Genomic DNA, 27,805 nt, shown 5'->3' with positions numbered 1-27,805 from the left:
ATATGCATATTCTAATATGGGACGTGTATATGAATGAATGAACGAATGACTGTATTTAAAGCCATTTTTCAGGCCGTATACATACATATATAACAACAAACAAACTAAATTATGTAACAATCGACTTTCGAATAACAAGACCCTTCCGGACAAAATTTGCCACTGCTACTATATTTATTTTCGACGTCGACTTCAAAGTTCCAAGAAGGGGCTCACGACCATCCACCCAAAGAAAGCTCCCTCTTAGCTCATTTAGCCCTTGACACCTGAAAAGAAAATGTTCTAGCCCATCAAGATCACCGCAAATTGGACAAGTATACGGCATTTCCGAGTGACATCTATTTTTCCAAATACTGTGAAGAGGGAGACAGTTTGCTCGCACCTGCATCCAAGACCTCAGGTATTCTTTTGGTATCCCTAATTTAAAATATAACTCTTCACCATAATTTTCTTTCACCTTATAGTAAGAACTTAAGCTTTCCGACTGGCTAAGGTCATTCCACCATTTCTGAATTTCTTGGTCTTCCAGCCTTGTTTGGATCTCTGACAGAAAGGCTTTTTGATCTGAGATTGGGCCCTCTCCTCCATTCCATGCGTACGATAGACCTGTGCTGTCCAGTAGTTTTTTGACATGGAAGGGCCATGACGATTTTTGTCCCAGGGTAAGTAATTCATCATACGCTTCTCTGATGAGTCTTGAGGTGTGACATTGCAGTATTTTCAGCCAAAACTTAATTAATTGGATCTGTCTATGTTTTCTCATGGAGAAAAGTCCCAAATCTCCCTTGATGAAAAGTGTGTGAGTTGTGGCGTGCAGACCTAGCATTCGTTTATAATATTGTAGCTGTAGAGTTTCTAATGAATTTGCCACTTCTAGGCCCCATACTTCCCCTCCATAGTGGAGGATTGGCCTTATTTTTGAGTTGAACACGTTTTTGTGCATCTTTAAGTCACCTATTCCCGTCAAATTACTGTTCCTGAACAGCGTTGCCATTGCTGCTTTTCCTCGATTTGCCATCTTCGAAATATGATTGCTCCATCTTCCGTTCGATGTTAGATGGAATCCTAAATATTCACCATTCAAATTAAAACTTTCTTCATCTTTATTTCCTGTTGATTGTCTACGGCAAAAAATCATCACCTCTGTCTTTTTTGTGTTAATTTCCAGTTTCTTTTCCTCGAAATATTCAGCTGTTAAATCTAACAGAGTTTGTAGCTCCGAATTGGATCTGGCGAACAAGGCAATGACTATGTTTAGTTATGCCGTTTTCAGCTGATTTACTGGGAAACCCAAGTGGCGCATTGAAATCAAAGAACGTAGTGCACAGTTGCCTTTCTAGACTAGCCCATTGAACATGAGCACTAAATGAGCACTCGGCGCTGAAATTAATTCCCAGGACTGTAACTGACGACACAGGCGGAAACCAGGGAGCAGGGCAAACAAGATGTCGTTTCAGTGGATTAAATCTTGTGATTTTGGTTCTGTTTCGTTGATCTGTAATTTTAATACATTCTTCCTTGAACTCTAGTAAAAGATTAGGGCTGAATTAGGGCATAGCTTGAGTTGTATCTACTGTGAACCTAAGAAGCGCAGATAGATCGTCTACGTAACTGAATCGGTCATCCATGTTGTCAATAATATAATTAATTACCGCAAGGAAAATTACAGCGGCCAATTTGGTGCCTTGAGGGGCTCCAAATGTAATGTCTTCCCAGTCAACGTCGAGATCACCGGGAAAGAGGGCGTAGACTTGCTGGTACCGAGAACGTAGGAAATCAGTAACAAGCAGTAATATATGTTTACGTGCGCCCATTCTTTTAAGATTCGTAGTTACCACGAGGTGCTTAGTCAAATTAAATGCTTTACAGTAATCAAAGAGTAGTAGATCAATGAAAATGTCTCCAGATTCCAGCCATTTTAAGATCAGGTGATAAAGCCCAACTAAATACACTATGGTACTATACCCTTCTAAACAACCATATTGGTACGGGTCAAGTGAATCTGCGACTTGCAACATAAGTCTACGGTAAATAAACGACTCAGTGACTTTGGCAAGGTTCGGCGAGATTGAAATGGGCCTTAACTGATCACAATTGGTGATGCTTCACCTTCGGAACTCCACGTACATAAGCTTGTTTCCAAGGCTTGGGGAACGGCTGGTCATTCAAGCACCGATTAATGACCAAAGTTAGAGGTTTCGCAAGAAATATAGCGTATTCACACAAAAGTTTCACTGGCAACTCGCCAAGATAGGAAGCACAGTTGTTTCGCAGTTTCCTTATCTACCCTTTAAACTTCATCCTCAGAAACTTGCTTGATTTCATCACACTCGCAGTCTTCTACCAGAGTATTCAAATCAACTTCACTCAATGATAGATACGTGGTATAGATTCCGGTAAAGAAAGAACCGACCTCTTGTGCTGATATCGAAGTCCCATCTATTTTCAGTATCCGCAGCTCACTACTAACAAATTTTTCGGTTATCCTTTTGACTGCCAAATGCTACTTACGCGAATCACTATCAAGGAGGGGGGCACTTTTCTCAATAACATACTTCTTTTTAGCATGTCTACTGACAGTGAAAATGCACTTTCGAGACTTTTTCGCAGCTGAAATACATCCTGAACTACCCAGTCGGCATCTACGCTTGATCAATCGCTTCAGGTCTTATGTGACCTACGGCTTGTCAGATTCAAAAACTGGCACTACTTTAGTCGGGAAAAATTCATAAAACTTTTCGAATAGCAGAGAGTATAGTTTTTTAACCTTAAGGTTCAGGTCAGTGATTAAGCACATTTCTTCTGTTGAGTAATTATCAATCCACTGACCAAAGGTACATATAGAGTTCCGGTTGAGTGGACGAACTATCACTGCTTCTTTTCGGTCTTGGCATGCTTGTAACATGATTACAAAATGATCGACGGTTTGCAATGGGCCCATTGAAAGGAAAGGACGGTAAAGTTCACCGACGTTGGGTAAATATTATGTTAAAGGTACTGCCACTTTGATGGGTGGGAAAGTTCACTACGTGTATCAAATCAAGCACATTGGATAGGAACAGTTTGTTGGTCTGGTTGGAGTCGCCTCCAACAATAAAGGCAGGAACCACATATGCACGTCGATACTTGTCAAGACATGATAGCAAGTAAATCACAAGCTCCTTTCTGTTTTTGGTAGTTTCAGGATAATAGACAGATGCCGCTATTAGGCACAAAAAACTTCTTCGGTAGTTGGGAAGGCTTACATTCAGCCCATACTACTTCATAGCAAGATTCACTGGGGGCACTTGGCAGTTTGGATGGGAAGTTGTTACGAAAATACAGTCCAACACCACCGTCTCTGCGGCTTAGGCCTCTGTCACGACGGGTGTTAAAAAAATGTGTAGCCTTTTCTATATCCGGTATCGTTTGAGATATCCCAAAATTCAGTCACGGTTGCTATTGGTACACTGAATACTCGTAAGAAGACTTCTAGTGCGTCCATCTTGTTAGTCAAGGAGCGGGCATCGGTTATGAGAACAGAGGGAGGTTGTGGTTTGGCAGACAGGAGTTCAGAACATAAAACAGAAGGAATTTAGCTGGAATCAGCGGAAACAGTCACATGAGCATACCACGGCATAAGAGTTGGTGGGATTTAATAGTGCGTCTGACAGTTTATTTTTACGAGCGACCGTAGTCTAACTTTCTGTTTAGTTTTAATCTGGTCGATAGATCTGAGACATGCACTGGGAAAAAATGCCACTTATTCCTTTTGCCTCCACGCTTGCCTCTGCGTGTGCGTCTGTAGGTGATTTCAGGTAACGTCACAATATTGCCTTTTGGCAGTCTAAATTGCCATGGATAGACGAATGTCCTTAAAGAATTGGGATGAAAAGTCAAACTTTAGCGTAAAGAACGAGGTAATGAGGATGGAGAAACCCCACTCATATACGGAATAATATCTGCTCGTTTTAAGTCTTGATATTGATCCTTACTTTTAGTTGGAAAAAAATTATTTGTTCATATTTAATTTCTGATCGTTTTTAAAATAATGCCGAGAAATCCAGCTTTCTTCCAGCTTCCTCCCACAAAAAGTTCCTAAAATTAAAGTTCCCCTCACGTCAAGTACCATTCCCCCTTAAGCTTCTCCAGGATAATTACATCCTCGCTGAAAAATCCTCCAGGAGAATATCTTGCGGATCCAAAAACAAATACTATACATAAACAATGGGCACATTTCGTAACTTATAGCCTTTTCCCCAGGGACTGTGGGAGGTCATGTTATCTCAAAATACCTAGTTATCGGACCTTCCAAATATGCTGAACAAAATGGCTATCTCAAAATTATGATCGGACGACTTTGGGGTAAAGGGGGCGTGAGAAGGGGGTTTGCTGCCAACCAATCTTTTCGGTTGCTTAAAAAAGGCACTTTAACTTTCGATTTCCAATCAAATGAGCCCTCTCCCGATCTTTTAGGATCACTGGTTCGATACTATCTTTCTTGGGAAGAGCAAAAATAAAGAAAAAAAAAACACGCATCCGTGATCTTCCTTCTAGCAAACGTAAAAAATTCTACATTTTTGTATATTAGAGGTTGAAACATTTACAGAACGGTTCTCTGATGTGCTGAATATGATGGTACGAATATGAATATGATTCATATGAATATGAATATATATGATTTTTCATTAAGATTACTTGACGTATTGGGAGTGTCTCCCCCTCCAAAAATTACGAAAATTTTCTCAGGCTGGAAAATTTTTATGGGTAACACGAAACTCCATAAACTTTAAATATTTTGGATGAGCATAAAATCCGATTCTTTTGATGTATCTATTATTATCAAATTTCCGTTTTTTAGAGTTACGGTTACTATTGAGCGACGTGACTCGTTACTTACAGTTCGTTCATTTCGTTACCATGAACTGTTGGATGCAAGGATAAAAAATTTGCAAAAAGTCTTCTATCGGCGGAATTAAACGCTTGCTCATAATCGATAAAGCTAAGGACTTCTCAATTATTAATCTAAGGTTGAAAATTTGGTCACCGCCTCCTCTCCCTTCCTAAAACCACGCTGTTCTTCTCTCATAACTTTATCAACAGCAAGACTTAATCTCAAAAGTAGCATCATAATATAAAATTTACTTTCTACAGAAACCAAACAAATGCCTCAATAATTACCACACTCACTCTTATTGCCTTTCATATAGCGGGGTTTAATTAGTTATCCTAAAATCGCTAGGTAGTTCCGCTTTTACAAAAATCATATTCACAATCTTCAGTTATTTATCTCTAACGTCATAACCACCATATTAAAAAAAAAACAACTCATTTACTAAAGTATGAGCACCTGGGGCCTTAAAATTTTTTAGTACTTATATAACGCTCTCTAGTTCTCCCTCTTAAAAGAAGTCGTCCTACACTTCCAAATGTCACAAACTTTCTCATTATTTTCTATATCATTTCCTGAAACTTCATCACGCTTCAGCACATTCTCAAAATGTTATAACCCTTTTCTCTCTTTAACTCTTTCTTTATCACTAATTGTGATAAGGAACTAAGTGATCCCACCTTTAGCGACCCTACCTCGCTCGTACCTTACCTGGGACAAGTCCAAATTCACTATTCCCTATAAGCATGACAATACAATATTTTACTATTATGCTGTCTGGCTACATCTTCTAGATTTTCAGAATTTATCCATAGCCTCCACTTCACATCTTCTTCATTCATTTTTTAATTCTTTCTCTACTTCCTTATATTTTTCTTATTTTCTAATGACATGTCGCTCAAATACTTCATGTGCAAGCCCAACCTCTTGTTTACTAAACTTAAAGCATATTCACTAATATTCCCAGCTGCGTTTCTAACTTTCCTTCCAAAGAAACATTCTGCCACTAGATAAACTATTTTCCTAAAATTATCTCATCTATTTCTTAAATTGTTCAATTTGGGACTTTTTATTTTAATGTGCAACTGTGCCTGGAAAGTTTCCCGTACCGGTTTCCCTTGTATCAAACAGCTGGTTGTAACGAACTGTAGTAAGGAGCGACCTGGCTCAACAGTAACCGAAACTCTAAAAAACAGAATTTTGATACCAATAGTTAAATCAAAAGAATTGCATTTTAATGCTTATTTTAAATATATAAGTTTCATCAAATTTAGTCTTACTCATCAAAAGTTACGAGCCTGAGAAAATTTGCTTTATTTTAGAAAATAGGAGAAAACACCCCATAAAAGTAATAGAATCTTAACGAAAATCACACAATCAGATTCAGCGTATCATAGAACCAAACTGTAGAAGTTTCAAGCTCCTATCTACGAAAAGGTAGAATTTTGTTTTTTTTTTTTTTTGCCAAAGACAGATTACGGATGCGTGTTTATTTGTTTGTTGTTTTTTCCCAGGGGTGATCGCATCGACCCAGTGGTCCTAGAATTCCGTGAGAGGGCTCTTTCTATCGGAAATGAAGAGTTCTAGTGCCCTTTTTAAGTGAAAATTTAAAAAGAAAATTTAAAATTGGAGGGTACCTAGGCCCCCTACTACGCATACTTTTTCCCCGAAGTTACCAGATCAAAATTTTGACATAGCCATTCTGTTCAGCTTAGTCGAAAACCCAATAACTATGTCTTTGGGGACGCCTTAATCTCCCATAGTCCCCGGGGGAGGGGCTGCAAGTTACAAACTTTCACCATTGTTTACATATAGCAATGGTTATTATGAAGTCTACAGACGTTTTCAGGGAAACTTTCTCGCTTTGGGGTGGGGGTGGGTCCGGGGGAGAGGGTTACGTGGGAGGATCTTTCCATGGAGGAATTTATCATGAGGGAAGAGAACTTCCATGAAGGGGGCGCAGGATTTTCTAGCATTATTTAAAAAAAAAATGAGAAAATAAATAATTTTTTTCACCTGGAAGTAATGAGTAGCATTAAAATTTAAAACGAACATAAAATATTACGTATATAATGGGGTTCGTCTCCTCCACAATACCTTGCTCTTTACACTTAAGTATTTTTAGTAATTTCAACTATCCATTCTACGGCATTTGTGATTCAGGGGTCATTCTTAAAGAATTGGGATAAATTCAAGCTTTAGTGTAAAGAGCGAGGTATTGACGAGGGGGCAAACCCTCTCATATACGTAATAAAAATACACAAATATAGAAGTTCGTTACGTAAGTTAATTCGTAAGGTACGTACGTTTATAACTAACAAAACCTTCATACAAAAAATAAAAAAAATATAGTTGCATTTTTAAGTAACCAAAAATTGGAGGACAACCAGGCCGCCTCCCCCACTCTTTTTTTTATCAAAATCGTCCGATTAAAACTATGAGAAAGCCATTTAGCAAAAAAAAAATTAATATACAATTTTCGTTTTATTTGTTCATGTACGGTGAGCCAAAATCAAAACATGCATTAATTCAAAACGTTCAGAAATTAAAAATAAAAAAAAACAAGTCTTTTTTAACTGCTAGTAAGGAGCGACATTAAAACTTAAAACGAACAGAAAGTATTCCGTATATGAAAGGGGTTGCCCCTCCGCAATGGCTCGCTCTTTACACTAAAGTTTTTTATTGTTTTAAAAAGTAGAGTTGTGACAAAGAGTCAAACTTTAGCATAAAGAGCGAGGTGTTGCGGAGGGGACAACCCCTTTCATATACGGAATAATTTTTGTTCGTTTTAAGTTTTAATGTCGCTCCTTACTAGCAGTTGCAAAAACTTGTTTTTTTTTTATTTAATTCCCATACTGAAGTCTACAATCCTTATAACTTCCCGAAAAGTAGTTTCCTACCTAAACTTCAGCTTTAGATTAATCAAGACACTACTAAATAGTGATTTTTACTTTTAACAACAATACCAGCACTCCTATCTACCCTAGTATCTTGTATGGCTCATGCAAGCCTTATGTTTAAAATAACATAATAAATAAAGTTGGCCATCTTACCATCAACTAAGTACCATAGCTTATGTGGTATTTCATGACCGAGCACTTTATTGGTTATAACTAGATTGTTACATATACAAAATTCAAGTAGTCTAGAACTGTTACCATTTTCTTTAACTACACCAAATTTACCTAGGGTAGAATACCATCTACCCCTATTTCTACCCGCCTTGAGATTAGAATCGCCTAATAAAAACACAGTGTTTCTGCTTGGGATCCTGTCTATTTGTTACTGAAGCTGTAAATAAAATTCATTTGAGGTAGTAATTTCTATATCAATCGGTTCTATAGGGGCATATACTACTATTACTGATTCCCTGAAATTTGAGATAATAAAATGAGCAACTAGCATTGTATTATTAATACCTACCCAACCTAAGCAAGATTTAGCAGCTTCCTTATTCATCATGAGCCCTACTCCCTAGCTTTGCACCCAATCCTTCTTGCCTTAAGAAACAAATTCTATACCACCGATTTTCATGTTTCCTATCCCCTGGGACATGAATTTTTGATACAGAGCAGTATATTTTGCTAACATATTTGGAAAAACAAAAAGTTCAAAATTGAACTCACATTTTGTAGCATGTTTACTTCAAGTGACCACATGTGCACTTTTCATTATACATTTATCTACTAGAAAGCAGGATTTCTGCTATATATGTACAATCTCCCTAAGATTAATTTTTTTTTTGTTGAAACTCAATCACAGAGCTTTCAATATTCTTAATATAAAAGGTTTGATTCTTCACAGAGCACAACTTAGTGATGACATGAATTATAAATTATTTGAAATTACGGTAGAAAAACCGTGAAAGTAAGAAAGGACAGCTAGAAGAGACATTTTTTATCCAGCGTACGTAACCAACACAAAGCTACAATAATGAAGGGTTTCTAGCATTCTTAACCGTTCAATAAATGTATTTATGCGAAATTACTTTCTCGGTTTTAACTGAGATAAAAACCAAACTGTAAGCGGCTTCAGTTTGACGTTGATTTTATAATAGCCATTGGGAGAATCCATCATCGGAACAAACCTTTTATGGCCAAAAACAAACCCTAGTGCCACAATAGAAGAGTGAAGCTCTTTTGCCACTTTGTGGTCCTTTGAAGAGATTCCATTAGACAGGACGCAGAGCACGATGATTATATTCTTCAAGAGAAGCGACGCATTGGAACGTAACAATTGGTGAGATATACTCTCTCTGTAACCAAAATGTTACCTTCTCCCATTATTCTCAAATATATCAAATAAAAACTGGACGACAAATTCTGAGCATGCGCTTAGCCTGAACAGCATGAGCTTAGGCCTATCCGCTCTTGTACGAAGAACTTATCCTTCGAGTACTCCCATAAGAATCCTGCGAGTGGTGATCTAAATTTTGTGTGATATTCACTGATTTTGAAGAAGAATGTGATTCTCTCCCCAGACAAAGCTTTTTGAAGATACTTCTCCATTATGGTATCTTAATTAATCTCGTCAAAATAACAACCTCTATATGTGAGTATCTGAACACTAAGGTGTGTATGTCCATATATCTAAACGCCTAATACGACACCTCAAAATTATCTCAAGAGTTAAGCAAGGTTTAATTATCTCCGTTGCTATTCATCATAGTTACTCCCTACATACTGAGAAATACCTCCGTACAAAGCATAAGCCTGACTGCAGAGAAATATAAATTTGAACTCGATCTTACCAATGACATTACTATCCTCGAGAACAACAGGGAATGCCACCAGCAACTGCTTGACGGAGTCAGAACAAAGACGGAACGTGTTATTAATATCTTGTATAAAAGCCCCGCGCTTTAGAATTAAGATAAGAAGAAACCAATGAAATCATTATGGTGACCATGTACATAAACTATGAAGCATTCAATGCTTAATGGTTTCAACGGCATAAGTTCCTACCAAAGGCCCTAAGCTTTCCCAGGAGCTAAAAAGGCACCAGAATTTTTTTAAATTAATATTGAAAAAGTACAAATCACGATGGCGATTATAGATCCAACCTAGTAAAGACCAAAACATAGAGAAAATCGAATTTAGAGACAGTGAATGACTAGTACAGTTACGATGAACAAAATGGTTACTACTGTAACTGGTGTACAGGCAAATGTTTATAGCAAAATAAATCCTGCTCAATAGCGGGTCAAAGACCCCCAAGAGGAGGTTGGACTTGAATCACTAACATCATCTTTCCTTAAAGCCATTACTATATATTTAGTAAAAGCAAAATCCCCCAGGCCTCTACCAAAGGCCTAAAAACCTAAGTTATTTTGCGTTATTAACATTTTGATACTAAAATAAATGAAATGAATATTTTCATTTCTAAGGAGCCTCCAAAAATGAATAATTTTAGAAGGCTCCTAAAAGATATTTCCCAAAAAAATTCTGGGTTTCGTTGAGCTATTTCAATCTCTTTTTAATATCACGTATAGGGCATGCACACGACAGGAGACCTTCAGGCTACAGTCCAAGGGCCCTTAGAGCTTGTATTTAGGTTTACCCTTTTAGTGTGAATGGCTAAGAAGTCTGTATTGGGATTGATAAATATTACTATAACTAAAAATTGAACATTTACGATTATTCTACACAAAAAGCATTGCAAAATCTGACTATCTATTTCGGTTAAAATGATTCTATCACAGATTTTGTTGGGTTTGGTTAATTATTGGGCTTTTTGGTTAAAATGATTCTGTCACAGATTCTATTGTGTTTGGTTAATTATTGGGCTATTAAGAAAAATTTAAGGATTGGCATAGAAATATTCTTAGTGAAGAAGGGGGGGGGGTATATTCATCAAAAATAAAACACAAATAGAAATTATATGACCATTACTGAAAATTAAAAAAAGGCGTAAAATCAACTGGGAAAAATTTTACAAAAAAAAAAAAAAAAAAATCAAAACATAAGAAGTATACATTGAAAACCTTTTGAAAGAATATCCCGCCAATTTCGTGACAAATTATCCAACAAACCAGCCCAAATCCGGTCTTCAGACGGTACAAAAATTACGAGGGTAACAACAACTAAAAGCCAAACTTAGGACTTTTATCACTTTCTTAAAACATGATTTTGTATATCAACAAAGGAAGATATAAACAGAAACTGATAAACACATTTCTTTTTGTTGCAGATAACTTCAAATGGTAACAAGGAAGCACGTATATCAAAGTACTTACCTGAAAAGGTATTAAGGAATATTTACACACTAATGGCAATACAAAATCAGGCTGGCAAAACTAAAAGAAATCCTCCGAGGTTCCCAGAAGAAACAAGGATTTCAGATAGCATCCCGTTCAGCATATTATATTTTCGGCGTAATCTCAAGGATTCAACAATAAACACACCTGAGCTGTCAGAAAAAATTGATAGAATCCCACGTCATCAAAGTAGAATCGGAAGCAACAGCTTGAATGAGAAGACATACATCGGGGACCGATCCACTTTTGAAGCCCTTGTACAACAGGCTGGAGAAATTAAAAAATCCCAAAGGCCTCCAGGGAGATTTGCTCTTAAGATGCCTTTTTTTTACATGGCACATGTATTAAGGAACATGGGAAAAAGTGGAAGATTTTGAGAGTGTTTCGAAGTTGATTACACAGTATAATTTATTCTTTTAAGCATTGAAGAAATATTAAAAAGCAAAATGATCTTAACACCAAATTTATGTTTAGACACAAAGGAGAAGCAATAGCGAATTTGCATTTAGATCAAATTCAACTTTTTTGGTTCGTAATGCATGCATAGAAAAAGTAAAAGATAATTAAAGATTCTAGGCAGGATTGAACAGAAGAAAGTCAGAAAAGCAGCACATTACATTCTCATGCCCAAAACCAAAGGGTATATTAAGTATTTTAAAATGTTCCAAAAGAGCAAAAATTTGGTTTCTAAGATTTAGCAGAAATTTGTTTTCCTTGGATTTATGTCCGTCTGAAATTTCCATTTCTCAAAACAAGGCGGATAATTGACTAAAAGAAAAAAGGGACACAAAATCATGTCAGGTAGTGGCACTAAAACATTTCTCTTTCAACCCTGGCTGGTAGATCCAGCCACCTTCAAAGTAAAATGACCTATTCATAAATAAACATAAATTCACATATAACCTAGACAGTATAACGTCATACAATTATAGTAGGTGACCTTTCAGAAGGACATATTAAAAACTTTTTTTGCAACAAGCAGAGATGAAAATGAGCCAACGAATTAAATTTGAATTTTTCTAAATTTCTATCATTTTTGTATGGAAGAAAAAGATACTCCGTGTCATTTTGAGCATGAATAGATAGGTAGGTATGCGTTTATTTCATCAATACATAATTCATATTCCATATACATAATTCATCATATTTCAATACAAATACATAATTCATGAAAAAGACACATACAATTTGGTGACAAACCTTAGCATTATTTAATGCCATTCTTCTTATTTTCTTTTCTTTTACTATACCTGCTTCTTGTTTAATAATTAATGGTCTTTGAGAAACCTATTAAGGTAATAAGATTCGTGAAACTTTTTTTTTAATTATCCCTTTTTCCTTTTAGCTTTTACCCTAAAGAACAGATTTTCAGGCCCTAAAACCAAAATCTGTCAAAAATCGTGTTTTACCATTGGTATCATATGAGTGTTTTTTTTCTTTTTTTTTTTTTTAGGAGGGACATCATATAGAGAAGGTTGTGGACCTATATGGTCCACAGCCTATATGATCGTAGCATTGATTCAATATGAACATGCTAGAAACGAAAAAAAAAAGATCATGCAAGGACACATTTGCATCCATCTTTCAAACTGAAAATAAAGTTCGTTTAATACATCAGATACCTTTAGAATTATTGAGTTTATGTTGGGAAAGGGCAAAATATATTCAGAACAAAAAACCATTTGCAGTGCTACCTTGGAATATGTCGCTTTGCTTTACATGATGATGAAACACCACCAGAATATCAAACATAGCGAATAAATAATTTGATTATACATCAAGAAGCAAATTCCACTCTTTGACATATGAAGAAAATACGTCACCAGTACAGTAAATTGAAAACCAAATCAAAACCCTTCCTTTTTTTTCAAAACGACCACTTAAAAGTAAGTAGGGTTGAATGGCATATGTATAAAATGGTATAAAAACAATTCTACAATGACAACTCTTCATCATCCACCTCACTTTAGATTTCTTTGGTAAGGGGACGTGAACCAGGGATCTTGAGGAAGAGGATAAAGGTCTACAAGACTGAAAACTCCTATTTCTACCCTATTTTAAATTGTGTTTACCAAAGAAAACAAGTTTCGTGCATTCTTTTAGCCATAGAATCAGGGAAATGCCTAACCTGGTTATCTCCCGAATAAACCTTCTGCTTGTACGATCATTACAATATTTCAGAAGCAGAAAATCGTGATGTGCGTTAGAATTTAGAGTAATTTACAAATCTTGAATGCAATGTTTTGCTTGTTCAAATTGATGCACTAAGTCTAACTTTCCCCAAAATTAGATCCTAAGTTTAAAAACTTACGGAATTTATTTACATTCTGATATAAATTACATCGGATTTTCCGTTTAAGCAGTTAAAACTACACAACAGTTGCCACAATTCACAAATTTTTAGAGATAACATATTGAATAGTCCAATCAGATTAAGAATCAGACCAAATGAGTCAAATCACTAAATAGTCAATAATTATATTCAGTTACCTAAAAATGATATCAAGATTTCGTCTTACCATTAACCTCTTTCATTGCCCGGATGAAATCTTGAGGATCTTTAAAGCTAACAAATCCGTAGCCTTTAGTTTTGTTGCTCCTTTTGTCTCTGATTACTTTTGCCCTTTGAAAGGATGGGTAGCGACCAAATACCCTGGCTAATACCTCGTCAGTCACATCATTTCCCAAATCCCCACAAAATATTCGGAAATCGTCTAAGGATAGAAAAGGAAAATTTATTGTTGCATCAAGGGTAGTCCTACTGCTTCAAAGCTCTAAATTTAATATTGAAACATCTATTCTAATACTAAATATGTTTATGCATATGAGTGAAATTTAGGCTAATTAAATTTATTAAATGAACCTATAAATGTAACTATAAACTTAGTAAACAAATTTAATTAATTTCTGCAAGAGACCTACTATTAAACGAATCTACTATTTGAATGAATATGAATTGATGGCCTTAATAATTTGGGTCATACATTTTACCAGATTATTATCCTTTGTGCTATATTTTTACCGGATTTGCCTGATTATATATTCTGCTTGATTGGAATAGTTAACTATTTACACGAATATTAAAAATCCTAACAGCTACCCCTTAAATATGAAATATTATATATAGTGTGAAAAAATCTACCTTCCAGAAATCTATTAGATCACAAACGCTTAATCTGAGTAAAATATTTCTATAGTGTTCTCCTTAACATGAACTACATTACTCAAATTTTTAATATTAATATATTTTACCAGATTATTATTTCATAATAATCACATTTATATATTTTACCAGTTTATTATCATTTGTGCAAGATTTTTTACCGGATTTGCCTGATTATATATTTTACTTGATTGGAATAGTTAACTATTTACACGAATATTAAAAATCCTAACAGCTACCCCTTAAATATGAAATATTAACCTATTGGATCACAAACTCTTAATCTGAGTGAAATATTTCTCTAGTCTTCTCCTTAACACGAACTACATTACTCAATTTTTTAATATTAATATAACAATCGTTGAATAATATATTATTAAAATTTATCAAACAAATTTATAAATATAACTGTATAAATATACAAAGAAATTTAATTAACTTCGATAAGAAACCTACTATTATACGAATCTTCAAATTGAATAAATAAGAATTGAGAGTCAAACATTGCAGTAACAGACCTAACTTGAATTTTAGCTTTATATTTGAAATAGTTAACTTTTCACACGAATATTAATTTTTTTATTTGAGATATTTTCAGCTACCTTTTAAATATAAACGATCATAGAGGCTGTGGTTACTATTGCTGGAAGTTATAAAAAGAATCTGCTCAGACTTCTTACAAAGATAAAAGCTAATATCTAGATTTGGAAAAGCTGATATTGTCTTCTATTTAAAAAACACCTCCAAGAAACCTAATAGATAACAAACTGGAATTTTCAATACAATATATCTCTAGTCTTCACCTTAAAATGAACTATATTGCTCGGATTTTTAATATAAATGTAGCCAATGTTTAATAATATATTATTCAAATTTATAAACAAATCTATAAATATACACAAAAATTCAACTAATTTCGAAAAAAATACTATTAAGTGAATCTACAAATTGAATAAATAGGAATTGATTGACTTAATCATTCCAGTAACAGAATTAACCTGATTTATAACTTTATATTTAAAATAGTTAACTTTTCATACAAATATTAGATTTTTTTATTTGAAAGAATTCCCAGCTACTTTTTAAATATGAAAGATCATATGTAGTGTGGTTGCTATGGCTAGAAGTTATACAAACAATCTGCTTAGACATCTTATAAAGACAAAAGCTAATATCTAGATTTGGAAAAGTTATGAAGTTTCCAGAAAAAAAATGAATACAAAAAAAAATACTGAATACAATATATCTCTAGTATTTATCTTAAATGAACTATGGCACTCGAATTTTGAAAATAAATGTAACAAAGATTGAATGATATATTATTCAAAATTAACACAACGAATCTATAAACGTAACTATATAAGTGTACACATAAATTTAATTAATTCCAGTAAAAAATCTCCTATTAAGCGAATCTATGAATTAAATAATGAAAATTGATGTCTTAATCATTCAACTAAAAGGATTAACATTATTTTTAGCTTTATATTTGAAAAAGTTAACTTTTCATACAAATATGAAATTTTTTATTTGAGACGATTGTCTGCTACCTTTTAAATATGAAAGATCATAGATAATGTGCTTACTATTGCTAGAAGTTATACAAACAATCTGCTTAGATATCTTATAAAGAAAAAACCAAAATCTAGATTTGGAAAAGCGTATACTGTCGTCTGATTTTTTGGAAAAAAAACAACAACAAAACAAATGAACGTCCATGAAATTCAGTAGAACACAAAGTACTGATCTGAGTGTAATATTTCTCTAGTCTTCTCCTTAAAATGTTTTACATTATTATGATTTTAATTTCATCGTCGAGATTATCTCAGGCTTTAACCTCACTATAAACAAAAGGAAATTTTGATCTGGTTTCGACGACCTGAAGGTATTGACGACTATCTTTCAGGCAGGTATCGTGCGTGTAAAAATAGCATACGATCGTTAGTTGTAATTGCTTCTTTCGCTTTTTATGTTTCTTCACTCTTGGGTTGAAAACTTTGTTCTTAGCTTAAAAGCCAAATTCATCTTTTTACCATTTCGTGACTACTCATTCTCTTATTTTACCTAGGTATTTCAATAATGTTGTTCCAATTGTTTTGGGTTGAAGAACATGCAGTGCAGTAAATTGCTGCTCTGTTACTAAAGCAATCAATTAAAAATAAGGTACTTGTGTATTATACACAATAAAAAAAAACAATTGTTCCAATTGTTTTGGGTTGAAGAACATGCAGTGCAGTAAATTGCTGCTCTGTTACTAAAGCAATCAATTAAAAATAAGGTACTTGTGTATTATACACAATAAAAAAAAACAATTGTTCCAATTGTTTTGGGTTGAAGAACATGCAGTGCAGTAAATTGCTGCTCTGTTACTAAAGCAATCAATTAAAAATAAGGTACTTGTGTATTATACACAATAAAAAAAAAACAATTGTTCCAATTGTTTTGGGTTGAAGAACATGCAGTGCAGTAAATTGCTGCTCTGTTACTAAAGCAATCAATCAAAAATAAGGTACTTGTGTATTATACACAAACAAAAACCAAAGGCTTCATTTAATTAAAACCTGCTTCTTTGACACCCAATCCTAAAAAAATCTCAAAAATATAATGAAAATATAACAGTTTAGAAAAAAAATTGGGCTATATATTTGCACAATAGGGGTAAGGGGGGGCGGGGGTAAATTATACCGGATCTGCATGGAAAATGTGGTAGGTACTTTTTATTAGTCTACATTTATTAGTCTACATATTATTAAGTACTAATTGTTGTCAAACTTCAAACTGTCCAAATACTTTACCACTTCCCCCCTAATGTCCAAATATATAGCCCAAATTATATATTCTCATCTTTTATGTCACTCTTCTCTGTCTTGTCTCACGCTAAGATGGAAGAAACTAGCGGAGAAACCGGTTTGTTCTCAAGTTTTAGACAATATAAACTTGAGTGTTTGGCGCATAATACACAACTACCAAAAGTAATATTGCAATAAATACAACTTTAAATTTTCTACAAACTTAATGATACTAAATCCAAGATATTAAAGAAAAAGAACTTTGTTTTCTACTCTTTGTTTACTACTGCTTCCTAACTCTCCCTCTCCGAAAATTTTCTTTTCTTCCTGGTAAAACTTTATAAGTACTTAAGTTCAGCTATAAATATACACCACTAGAATTATGTTCAACACAACTATAAATGTGCGTAGATATTCTCGCATTTAAATACAAATTTTGGATTGACTTCCTGCTAAAAGTTGATGTGTAATTACGCAAAACTAGAAAACTTGCAGGTATTCTAGCATTCAAATACAAGTTTTGGATGATTAATTGCATTATCTCAATACAATATTTTTATATAACGGCAAAATACCTGGAAACAGGGAGGTTTATTTAAGCTTCGCAGATAGAACTAAAAGCATCAGACAAGTAAAAAAAAAATTAGTCGTTGGCGCTTTAGGCTTATTTGGGCCAAAATGCGGAACATGGTTAAAAAACTCTTTTTGACGAGACGAAATCCCTTTTGCTATTAAACTGATTTTAATCCTTTGATTTTTGAATTGAAATGAAATAATTGTGGGCATCAAGTCATGACTAGTTTTAGAAAAAACCAAGACAGATAGTCCGATTGAGTGAGAGGGAGGCAATTCTGGCATTAATCCCCCTTATTAGGATTGTATAGAAATGATGTTAGTTCATTTGTTAATAGATATGACTATCTATTGGTGTTTCAGTGAACTCTTTTAAGAAATTTGGACAAAGAGTCGAACTTTAGCGTAAAGAGCAAGGTATCAAATAGGGGGAAACCATTCGAATATAGAAGGGGCAACCCTCCCCCTCACGGATATCTTCTTCGGTGAAATTTCATCCAACGTAAAGTAAACCTTCCCCCCCCCTCGAATTCCCTTCAGACAGTACCATTCTCGCTGAGAATCCCCCCACGCTCCCTGTAAAATTGCTTGCGCACGATTCAGCCTGAAAGTCCTCCTTAGCATTCTTTTGTTTGAATAACACTTTAATCAATAATCGGTTCCTCAATCACTCCAGAAATGCCCCCTTCCGTAGAAATTATTTCCCAAAAATCAAAACACGTGGAAAAGAGCCCCGGGATAGTTACGCCAGAACATCTCCACGCGAAAAATTGGCAGATGCAGTAATATTTCCGAGCCGGCACTAATGTTTTCAATAACTTAGTATTTGTTATTAAAATATTTATAATAATCAATGCTAGTATTACTACTATTACTAATCATTCACCGTAGCACCAAACCATCTGAGGTCAACACAGCTACGCACGTTCCTCCTCCATACCAATCTATTAAAAGCCTCCCTCTGTACACCCTCCCAGGAAGCTTCCATTTCCTTTAAATCTTTGTTTATGATATCCCCCCCCCCTGACGCGGAAGTCCTGTTTTCCGTTTAGCCCTAGACGGTTGGCCAAAATGGACAATCTTTGGCAATCTGTCATCCATCACCCGCTGGACGTGCTCTAGCCATCTCAACCTTTCTCTCATTATGGCCCTGGAAAGCGGGATTGAATCACAATTTTCATACGGCCAGTTTGAAATACGATCAGTCAGCCGGGTACCCAGAACAGTCCGTCGACAGTCTCTTTGGAAAACATATAGCAAATCTTCATCCGCTTTTCGGAGTACCCATGCTTCAGAGCCATATTTGACCAATATCATCACATTCGCTTCCTATATTCTAATCTTGGTTTGCATACCTATTTTCACATTCTTACAATTTTTTTTTTTAGCTGTGAAGAAACACCCTGACAATTGGCTACTCTATTTTTAACATCTTCATTGCTCTCACCGTCTTTACTAATAATCCTACCAAGGTAGATGAAGCAGTCTACCTGATCAATCTTTTCGTTACCCAAAATCACATTTTCATCTTCACTTATTCTTAGCCTTAGTGACTTATTCTTCTTAACATTTATTTTGAAACCTAATCTAGCACCCTGAACTCGAAAGACCTCTAAAAGTTCATTCATTTTACATACATTTTGATATAGGATGCTTAAATCATCAGCATAATCTAAGTCCAGGAGATTTTTTCCTCCCCATTTGATTCCACGGTCTTCCATTGCCATTCCTGTGCTTCTTAAGACAAATCCATCAAAATGATCCATATAAAGAGGGATACTACACAAGGATAAAACCTTTACTAAAGCTCTTTTATCAGGAGAAGCGAACGCTTGCTCATAATCTATAAAACTGAGGACTAAAGGTATTTGATAACTCAGGCACTTCTCAATTATTAACCTAAGAGTGAAAATTTGGTTGACCCATCCTCTAAGTTTTCTAAAACCATACTGTTCTTCTCTTAAAACTTTGTCTACAGAATCTCTCAGTCTAAAAAGTATCATATTGCTAAGTAATTTGCTGCCTACAGAGACCAGTCTAATGTCTCATTAACAACCACACTCACTCTTATCACCTTTCTTATGTAGTGTTTTAATTAAGGTTTTCCTAAAATCTCTAGGTATTTCCTCTCTTTCAAAAATCATATTCTTGATCTTGAGTAACTTATTTCTAACCTCAGAGCAGCCATATTTAAGATTACATAAAAAAAATTATTAAATGCAAGCAAGGAACCACATTAAAACTTAAAACGAACAAAAATTATTCCGTATACGAAAGGGGTTGTCCCATCCTCAACGCCTCGCTCTTTATGCTAAAGTTTGACTCTTCCTCACAAATCTACTTTTTAAAACAGCAAAAAAAAAACTTTAGCGTAAAGAGCAAGGCGTTGAGGAGGGGACAACCCCTTTAGCATACAGAATAATTTTTATTCGCTTAAAGTTTTAATGTCGCTCCTTACTTGCAGTTAAAAAACTAGTTTTTTATTTAATTTCTGAACATTTTTTAATTAATGCATGTTTTGATTTTGGCTCACTGCATATGAATAATTAAAACAAAATTTACATGTTAATTTTTTTGGCTAAATGGTTTTCTCATAGTTTTGATCCGACGATTTTTATAAAAAAAAGGGTGGGGGAGGAGGCCTAGTTGCACTCCACTTTTTGGTTATTTAAAAAGGCAACTAGAACATTTTATTTTTTTAAAAGAACGTTTTATTAGTAATAAATATACTTAACTTACGAATTAACTTACATAACGAACTTCTCTATTTATATATTTTGATTACGTAGCTGAAAGGTTCGCCCCCTCGTCAATACCTCGCTCTTTACACTAAAGCTTAAATTTTGTCCCAAACCTTTAAGAATGACCTCTGAATCACAAAGGCCGTAGAATAAATAGTTGAAATTACTAAAAATATTTTAGCGTAGAGTGAGGTATTGTGGAGGAGACGAACCCCCTTATATACATAATAATTTCTGTTCGTTTTAGGTTCTAATACTGCTCCATACTTCCAGGTGAAAAACTTTTTATATTTTTTTTCTCATTGTTTTTTTTTTAGATAATGCTAGAAAATCCTGCGCCCCCTTCTTGGAAATTTTCTTCCCTCACGATAAATTCCTCCATGGAAAGACTCTCCCACGTAACCCCCCTTAACGTGAAAAAGTCCCCCTGTAAGCGTCTGTACACTTCCCAATAACCATTACTATATGTAAAAAAAAGGTTATTTGTAACTTGCAGCCCCTCCTCCAGGGACTGTGGGGATTAAGTCGTCCCAAAAGACATAATTATTAGGTTTTTCGACTATGCTGAACAAAATGGCTACCTCAAAAATTTTTTATCCGGTGACTTTTGGAAAAAATAAGCGTGGGAGGGGCCCAAGTGCCCTCCAATTTTTTAGTCACTTAAAAAGGGCAATAGAACTTTTAATTTCCGTTAGAATGAGCCCTCTCACGAAATTCTAGGACACCTGGGTCGGTACGATCACCCCTAAAAAAAAAAAAAAAAAACACGCATCCGTGATCTGGCTTCTGGCAAAAAACACAAAATTCCACATTTTTGTATATAGAAGCTTGAAACTTCTACAAAAGGATTTTCTGCTACGCTGAATCTGATGGTGTGATTTCCGTTAAGATTTCATGACTTTTAGGGGGTGTTTCACCATATTTTCTAAAATAAGGCAGATTTTCTCAGGCCCATAACATTTGATGAGTAATAATAAACTTGATAAAACTAAGATATTTAAAATCAGCATAAAAATGCGATTCTTTTTAGGTAACTATTGGTATCAAAATTCAATTTTTTAGAGTTTCGGTTACTAATGAGCCTGGTCACTCCTTATTACAGTTCGTTACCATGAACTGTTTGAAATATATTTACCACACATTCAGCACATGGAGCCATATTATCTTTTAATCCTTTTAGTACTGTCGCTAATTCTTCCTCACAAAACAAATCTTCTTTCACATCCAAGATATCACAAGCTTTTTCATTTTCTTATACATCTTTTCTTGCAACTCAATCTAGGTTTAGCACACTCTCAAAATGTTCTGCCCATCTCTCTTTAACTTTTTCCTTTTCACTAAGTGTGGCCCCGTTCTTATCTTTAACTGGGACAGGTCCAGATTGACAACTCTCTCTTAATTTACTAACATGCCAGTACAATATTTTACAGTTATGACGTATAGTTGCATCTTCCACATCCCCGGCAATTTCATCCATGGCCTCCCCTTCACCTCCTCAGTTGATATATTAATGATTTCTCCCCTTTTTTACATCCCTTTTATTTTTATATGATCCTCACTATTAAAAATAAAGCTTTCTTCCCCAAGACACCATTAGAAACTTCATGAATTGTTTTCCTAAAATAATTCCATCCATCTTCCACGTTGTCAAATTTTGAGCTCTCCAGTTTAGTATTTAACTGTTCCTGAAAAGTTTCTCCCAAATTCTCATCCTGGAGTCAACTAACATCATAACTTCCCGGGAGGTAGTCACTCTTCCAAAAATGTCAACTTAAAATTAACTCTAAACACTACCAGATGGTAATCTATACTTTTAACGTCAATAATTTGCCAGACATCAGTTTACATTGCCAGACTTCAGTTTACAATAACATAATGAACAAGGCTTGCTGTCTTACCATCAAGTGAATTCCATGTTAACCAATGGCCATTTTATAACCAAATACCGAATTGGTTATAACTAGATTATTATACCTACAAAATTGCAATATTCTGTAGCCATTGCTGTTTTCTTTTCCTATGCCAAATTCAACTAGGCTAGGATACAATCTATCCCTATTTCTAACGACCTGGGCCTTAAAATCTAAAAAAACGCCATATTTCTACCTGGGACTCATATTCTTTCATGTTCTTTAAATCATTGAAATTATTTTTACCTCAGGAAAAGCAATGGTCCCGGATACCAATGCAGGACGGGGCCCAGCACATCTTCTCAAGTCTACACTGAAGCGCTTAAGCCGGCTTAGAACCAGACAGTCAGAAGTCTCTGGGACCTCCAGTATGAGTAGAGGCTTTGTGCAATCCTAAGCCTCCACACTCTACAACGGGGAGGCAACCCATGATAGATAAATTAGCTAGGAAGAACTTTTCACCCAGAAAACACCCACCAAAAGAAACAAAGCCCAGAAGAATTCTCCATTAATCAGAATCCTGTGTTAATGATGCATCGTTTATTTCGTTGCAATAACCCTTTCATGAAATTAAATAAAAAAAAAACAAGTTTTTCAGCTAAAAGTAAGGACCTACATTAAAACTTGAAATAAACTAAATTTTTCAATATAAAAAGGGAGCTCTCGCCTCTTAAACCCTTCTCTTTTTACGTTAAAGTTTCACTTTTTTTCCCAATCCCTAAAGAAAGACTTCATAAACATTAGGGCCGTTTAATTTGAATAAAAAGCTTTGTTAAAGCAATAGAGAGGTTAGTTTAGTGAGCAGGGATTTAGGAGGTTGCAGCCTCACTCATATATGGAGTAATTTTTGTCTTTTTCAATGTTGGTCTGTACTTAAGTTGAAAAAAATTATTTTAAAAAATTTTAATTTCTGTTTTTTAACGAGATCATGCCGGATAATCCGGCTCCATCAAGGTGGTTTCAGTCCCCTCTCCCCATTCTGCACCCATCGACACTCTTTCATAAAAGGTGATTGCAAATTAAAAAAAAAAAAAAAAAAACGCTTATTATTCTTATAAAGCGGCCATTGTGTTTTAGGAGTCGATCTGAAGGAATTGGGACAAAAAGTCAAAACTTTACCGTAAAGGTCTTGAGGAGGGGGAAACCACTTTCATATGCGTTATAATTTCTGTCCGTTTAAGTTTTGATTTTGCTCCTTACTTTAAGCTGAAGAAACTTTTTTATAGTTTAATTTCTAATCGCTTTTAATACCACCGAGAAATTCCGGCTGCCCCCCTCTATGAAAAATTCCTTCACCCACGGAAAAGATCCACCATGGAAAGTTGTTTTCACGCAAAAATGTCCTCCCCCCTTTCCAGAGAAATTCCCCAAAGACAATTCTATTGTAGCTGAAAATTCTACCCAGAAAATGCCTCGCAGATGATCAGGGGTGAAAAATTTTTCCTAGCACACTTTCATTTGAAAAAGATTTAATTTCTGATTGTTTTTAAAATCATGCCGGTAATCTCCTTATCGGTCGAAAAGTTTCCCAGCAAAAAGGCAGCAAAAGGGTGTTTTCCAGCAAAGTTTGTTAGGGAGGGGGGTTATGAAGGAAACTTTAAAAAACGCAATGTGAAATTGATATCTACTCCCTTACGATTTCTGGTCTAAGCTGTTATTTCGAAAGTAAAAAATAACACTAAACCCCAAAACGAACAGAATTTATTCCATAGAGGAGGAGGACTGTCCCTTTTTCATCCACACCTCCAACTCAAGGTCGCAGAAACTTCGGAGGATGCTCATTGGATCAGAAATTGAGAGTTCTAGTCCTTTGTGTGGGGTTGGAATTTTCAGGGGAGGGGGGATCAGTGGAAAGCTATTTTCCAGGGGGTATTTCCATGGGGTATTTTGTGCAGGGAATGAGTATTTTCCAGGGGAGGGGGGGGGGTTAACGCCGTCCAGCGAAAAAGGACAAGCTAAGACAAAAAAAAGAATAATAATTTTTGTAATAAAAAATACGTGTCGTCAAACGAAGCATATTCAATGTCGGTAAAAATAAAAAAAGATCAGAAACGTCTAACAATAATAAAAAAGTGATTACGACTAATCAAGTAAAGGAAAGAATGTGAAAATCAGAATTGTTCGTCGTTAAAACTAAAAGTAATTAATATCTAACCTGTATTAGGCTGCACTCTTATTACCTGGATTTGGTTAGAGTAGCTTAAATACATTTAGTTTGCTTTTTTTTTGTGCGGGAGGTGGGGGGGTCAATTGTTTTAGGTTGTCCTTTTAAAAAATGTTTATAGTTTTCTTATCTCTTCTTGCATTATTCTTGTTGTTCCATTCTTCTGTTTTCGTATTTTTTTTATTTTTTTTTTTTTTACGTAATACCTTAAATTAGGTATTCTTTTGTTAGACCACACTGCCGTTCTATGACGAACTAATGAATTTTCAAATGGGGATAAATCCATTTATTTAGACAGTGAAAAAAAAAGGTATAAAAATCCCAAAATTTCAATCACATATACAGCGGGCGTCATCAGTAGAATTACTATAATAACATAATTGAAACTAGCATATTTATACACAACAAAATAAATGACTTTCCGGGTCATTCACAAAATAATGAACTTCAAAAATTTGAATTGACTTTGTCATTGAACTCTCCCTGAAAATAATCTGGTGAATAATCCGGAAGTTCACTTATATTACTTAGTAATTCTACTGATGACGGTCACTGTATATGTGATTGAGATATCTGGATTTTTATACCTGTTTTTTCACTGTCTGAATAAATGTATTTATCCCCATTTGAAAATTCATTTGTTTGTATTGCTTTTATTTTTATTCTTTTGTTGCATTAATATAAATGATTAAACAAATCTTAAAACGAGTACAGCCTAAATCGAATATGCACATCAAGCTTAAAACAAACACAAACATTTTACTATTGTAGCATAAGTGAAACCTAAAACGAAAAGAAACCAAAAAAACAGCCATAGCAAATAAACACACCACATGTACTAATATAAATAAACGAATAAACCTTAAGACGAATAAAGCTCCAATTAAATATGCGAATCAAGATTGAAACGAACAAAAATCAATTCAAAGAAGATGTTCTGCCTCCTTCCCTGTAAGTAAAAGTCTAAAACCTACTGCGTCATTGGTGCTTTACTGAAAAGGGCGCATTATTACAAACATGTTCTTTTTTACTTATTACAACATTGAAAATAAAAAACTAAATTACAGTAAAATCAAATTTTGAAATGATGGGATTTTCAATAGTAGATATCATTATATATCAAATATTTAGTTTAACTTTATTTCTTCCCAAGACTGTTCACGACAAATTTAGTTTCACTAAAAAGAAGAATTTACCTACTGCCTCCTTTCCTAACTTTAAAAATCTAAAGCCTACTTCGTCATTGGCTCTTCACTGCAAGCGAATTATATTACAAATATTCTCTTTTCCAGTTATTACAGCATTGAAAAGAAAATACATATTAGCCTATTCAAATTTACTTATTCAATTTTATTTATTATAAAAAAATTACTTTTTCAATTTTATTTATTCAATTAGACTTAAACCTTTAGCCTCCTTACAGTATATTAAACGCCAAATGCACATTAAATGCATTGAATAATTTGTGGCAATTAATTGCTTCTGCTTATACTATAAAAATATTACATTCAGATGCCTACTGGTACAGAAATTTTAGCCCACTACGCCCCTGCGCGTGTGGGCCGTTCTCACAGAAAAAAAGCTGAGCGTAATCGATGAAATCAGGTTCCAATATGAGTTTTTAGCCTGTTGGTAAACTTGATTCTGACCATAACTGATATTCATCAATATATGTAATTTTCATTAAGATCACACTTGAATTAAGACCCTTATACATAAAGTTTTGCAAATGTTCAAATACTAATAAATTTTTATCCATAACTTTAAGCATAAAGAATCGTGCGCATTTGGAATCACTGTTGAAATCAGTGTGAATGCAAAAATATTGCTAGCCAAGGAGGTAATCATCCGATACTTTTCTATGTTCAAATTGCCCACGGAGTTTCAAATCAAAAAGTTTTCCGATATATTGTTAAAATAGAAAATTGTTTAGCATCTATTAATCCAGTTGCTCAAACTGATTTAACCCCCAACTCATTTGATCGGTACGCATCATTCTAGTGGTGCAATAATGCACCTAAGGTAATATTTGCACCTGATGAAAATTTAAAATAAGCCAGGTAAATTCCATCCGTATCATCGAAAAATATTTTTTTACCCGCTGACTGCAAAGACACTGTAGTATTAGCAACAGCGAATTCCATTTGGGATCTAACGTACATCCACATTTCCACATTTAAAAGCCTTTCGACATATTGGTAAGCCAAACAAGGGTCTGATACTTGTTAATCTCAAAGTTCAACAATACATTTAAGGCCACAGTTGGAGAGTAAACCTGAACCACGTGAAGTACATATACTCATCATATACTCATTGATTTTGCCTACTCACTGAAGCATAGTCAATGGTATATGCCAGTTGGAGCACTTGGACAATATTTATCCATGTTATTATTGACAATTATATTACTAATACAATACAATATAAAAAGTACTCACTAGGATCCCAATCTTGCAGATTCGGATCTTCCCAAACTTGTCCTCCAGCAACGCGGATTATTTTCTTTTCTTTCTTTTTGGACTTTTTATCTGATTTTGTTGCACCAGACCCGCTAGTTTGAGCTATCGGCTTCCCTTCAAGACTTAGTTCTTCCCTTGGTTCTATCGTTTCTACTTTCTTCTCCACATTAGTGTTTACGTTAGATTCTGTATTTTCTTTTGACTTGTCATACCGTTGAGGAGCAGCACTGAAATAAGAAACTCGTGGCAAACATTCCAAAAACATGTTAAATTTAAAACTTCATGTGCGAGCATTTTAAAGTTCGTCTCCTATTATTCTAACATCAGGGTCAATTTACTTAGCTATGATAATCAAATCAAAATACATTTCCACAGTAGAAAACACGACAAGTTAGCGTAGACAATCTCTGAAACAAACAGATTCCCATGTTTACTCTCTCTCTCTCTCTCTCTCTCTCTCTCTCTCTCTCTCTCTCTCTCTCTCTCTCTCTCTCTCTCTCTCTCTCTCTCTCTCTCGCCAGGGCATTTAACGATTTTTTAAGTTTTTTGTTTATTATTGTGTTTTTAAAAAATAGTTTTAAATATTTCCCAAGTTTTTATAACAATTATCATCAACTACATAATTTTTCCCTGAAGACATAACAAACAGGTATTTATAGTATTAAATTATTGCTCCAAAAAGGGGTTCTTATTCTTAACTTTCTTTTGCTAAAGTTTTATTTAATTTTCGTTTGTGAAAAAATAATACCATCAAGACAGGTGAAATTTTGCTGCTACTTTTTTTCAAAAAAGGTAAGAACAGGACAGGACAAAGTATTGGAAAAGACATCTAATGTGCGAAAAAGAAAATATGATGAGTCTTTTCTTCAATTTGGCTTTA

The 27,805-nt window shown here is 34.6% G+C and overlaps 2 protein-coding genes across 3 annotated transcripts in view; one reads left to right on the top strand and one right to left on the bottom strand.

The window, feature by feature from the left end:
* The window catches only part of LOC136027930 (uncharacterized), a 41,206-nt gene extending 29,624 nt beyond the window's left edge, over positions 1 to 11,582 (top strand). The window contains exon 3 of the mRNA XM_065705387.1: positions 11,060 to 11,582. Within this exon, the coding sequence (XP_065561459.1) occupies positions 11,060 to 11,503 (444 nt within the window). The 3' untranslated portion in view covers positions 11,504 to 11,582. The remainder of the gene's footprint in view (positions 1 to 11,059) is intronic.
* The window catches only part of LOC136027915 (RNA-binding protein 42-like), a 92,807-nt gene that overhangs the window by 38,753 nt on the left and 26,249 nt on the right, over positions 1 to 27,805 (bottom strand). For both annotated transcript variants that reach the window (XM_065705361.1, XM_065705352.1), the window contains exons 5-6: positions 26,905 to 27,152; positions 13,646 to 13,840 (exon numbers count right to left, since the gene is read on the bottom strand). In XM_065705361.1, coding sequence (XP_065561433.1) covers positions 13,646 to 13,840; positions 26,905 to 27,152 — 443 coding nt within the window. The remainder of the gene's footprint in view (positions 1 to 13,645; positions 13,841 to 26,904; positions 27,153 to 27,805) is intronic.

Source organism: Artemia franciscana, chromosome 1, assembly GCF_032884065.1.
Source record: "Artemia franciscana chromosome 1, ASM3288406v1, whole genome shotgun sequence".
NCBI lineage: Eukaryota > Metazoa > Arthropoda > Branchiopoda > Anostraca > Artemiidae > Artemia > Artemia franciscana.
Note: the sequence above shows the minus strand (reverse complement) of the source record. Positions and strands in the feature narration are given on the sequence as shown.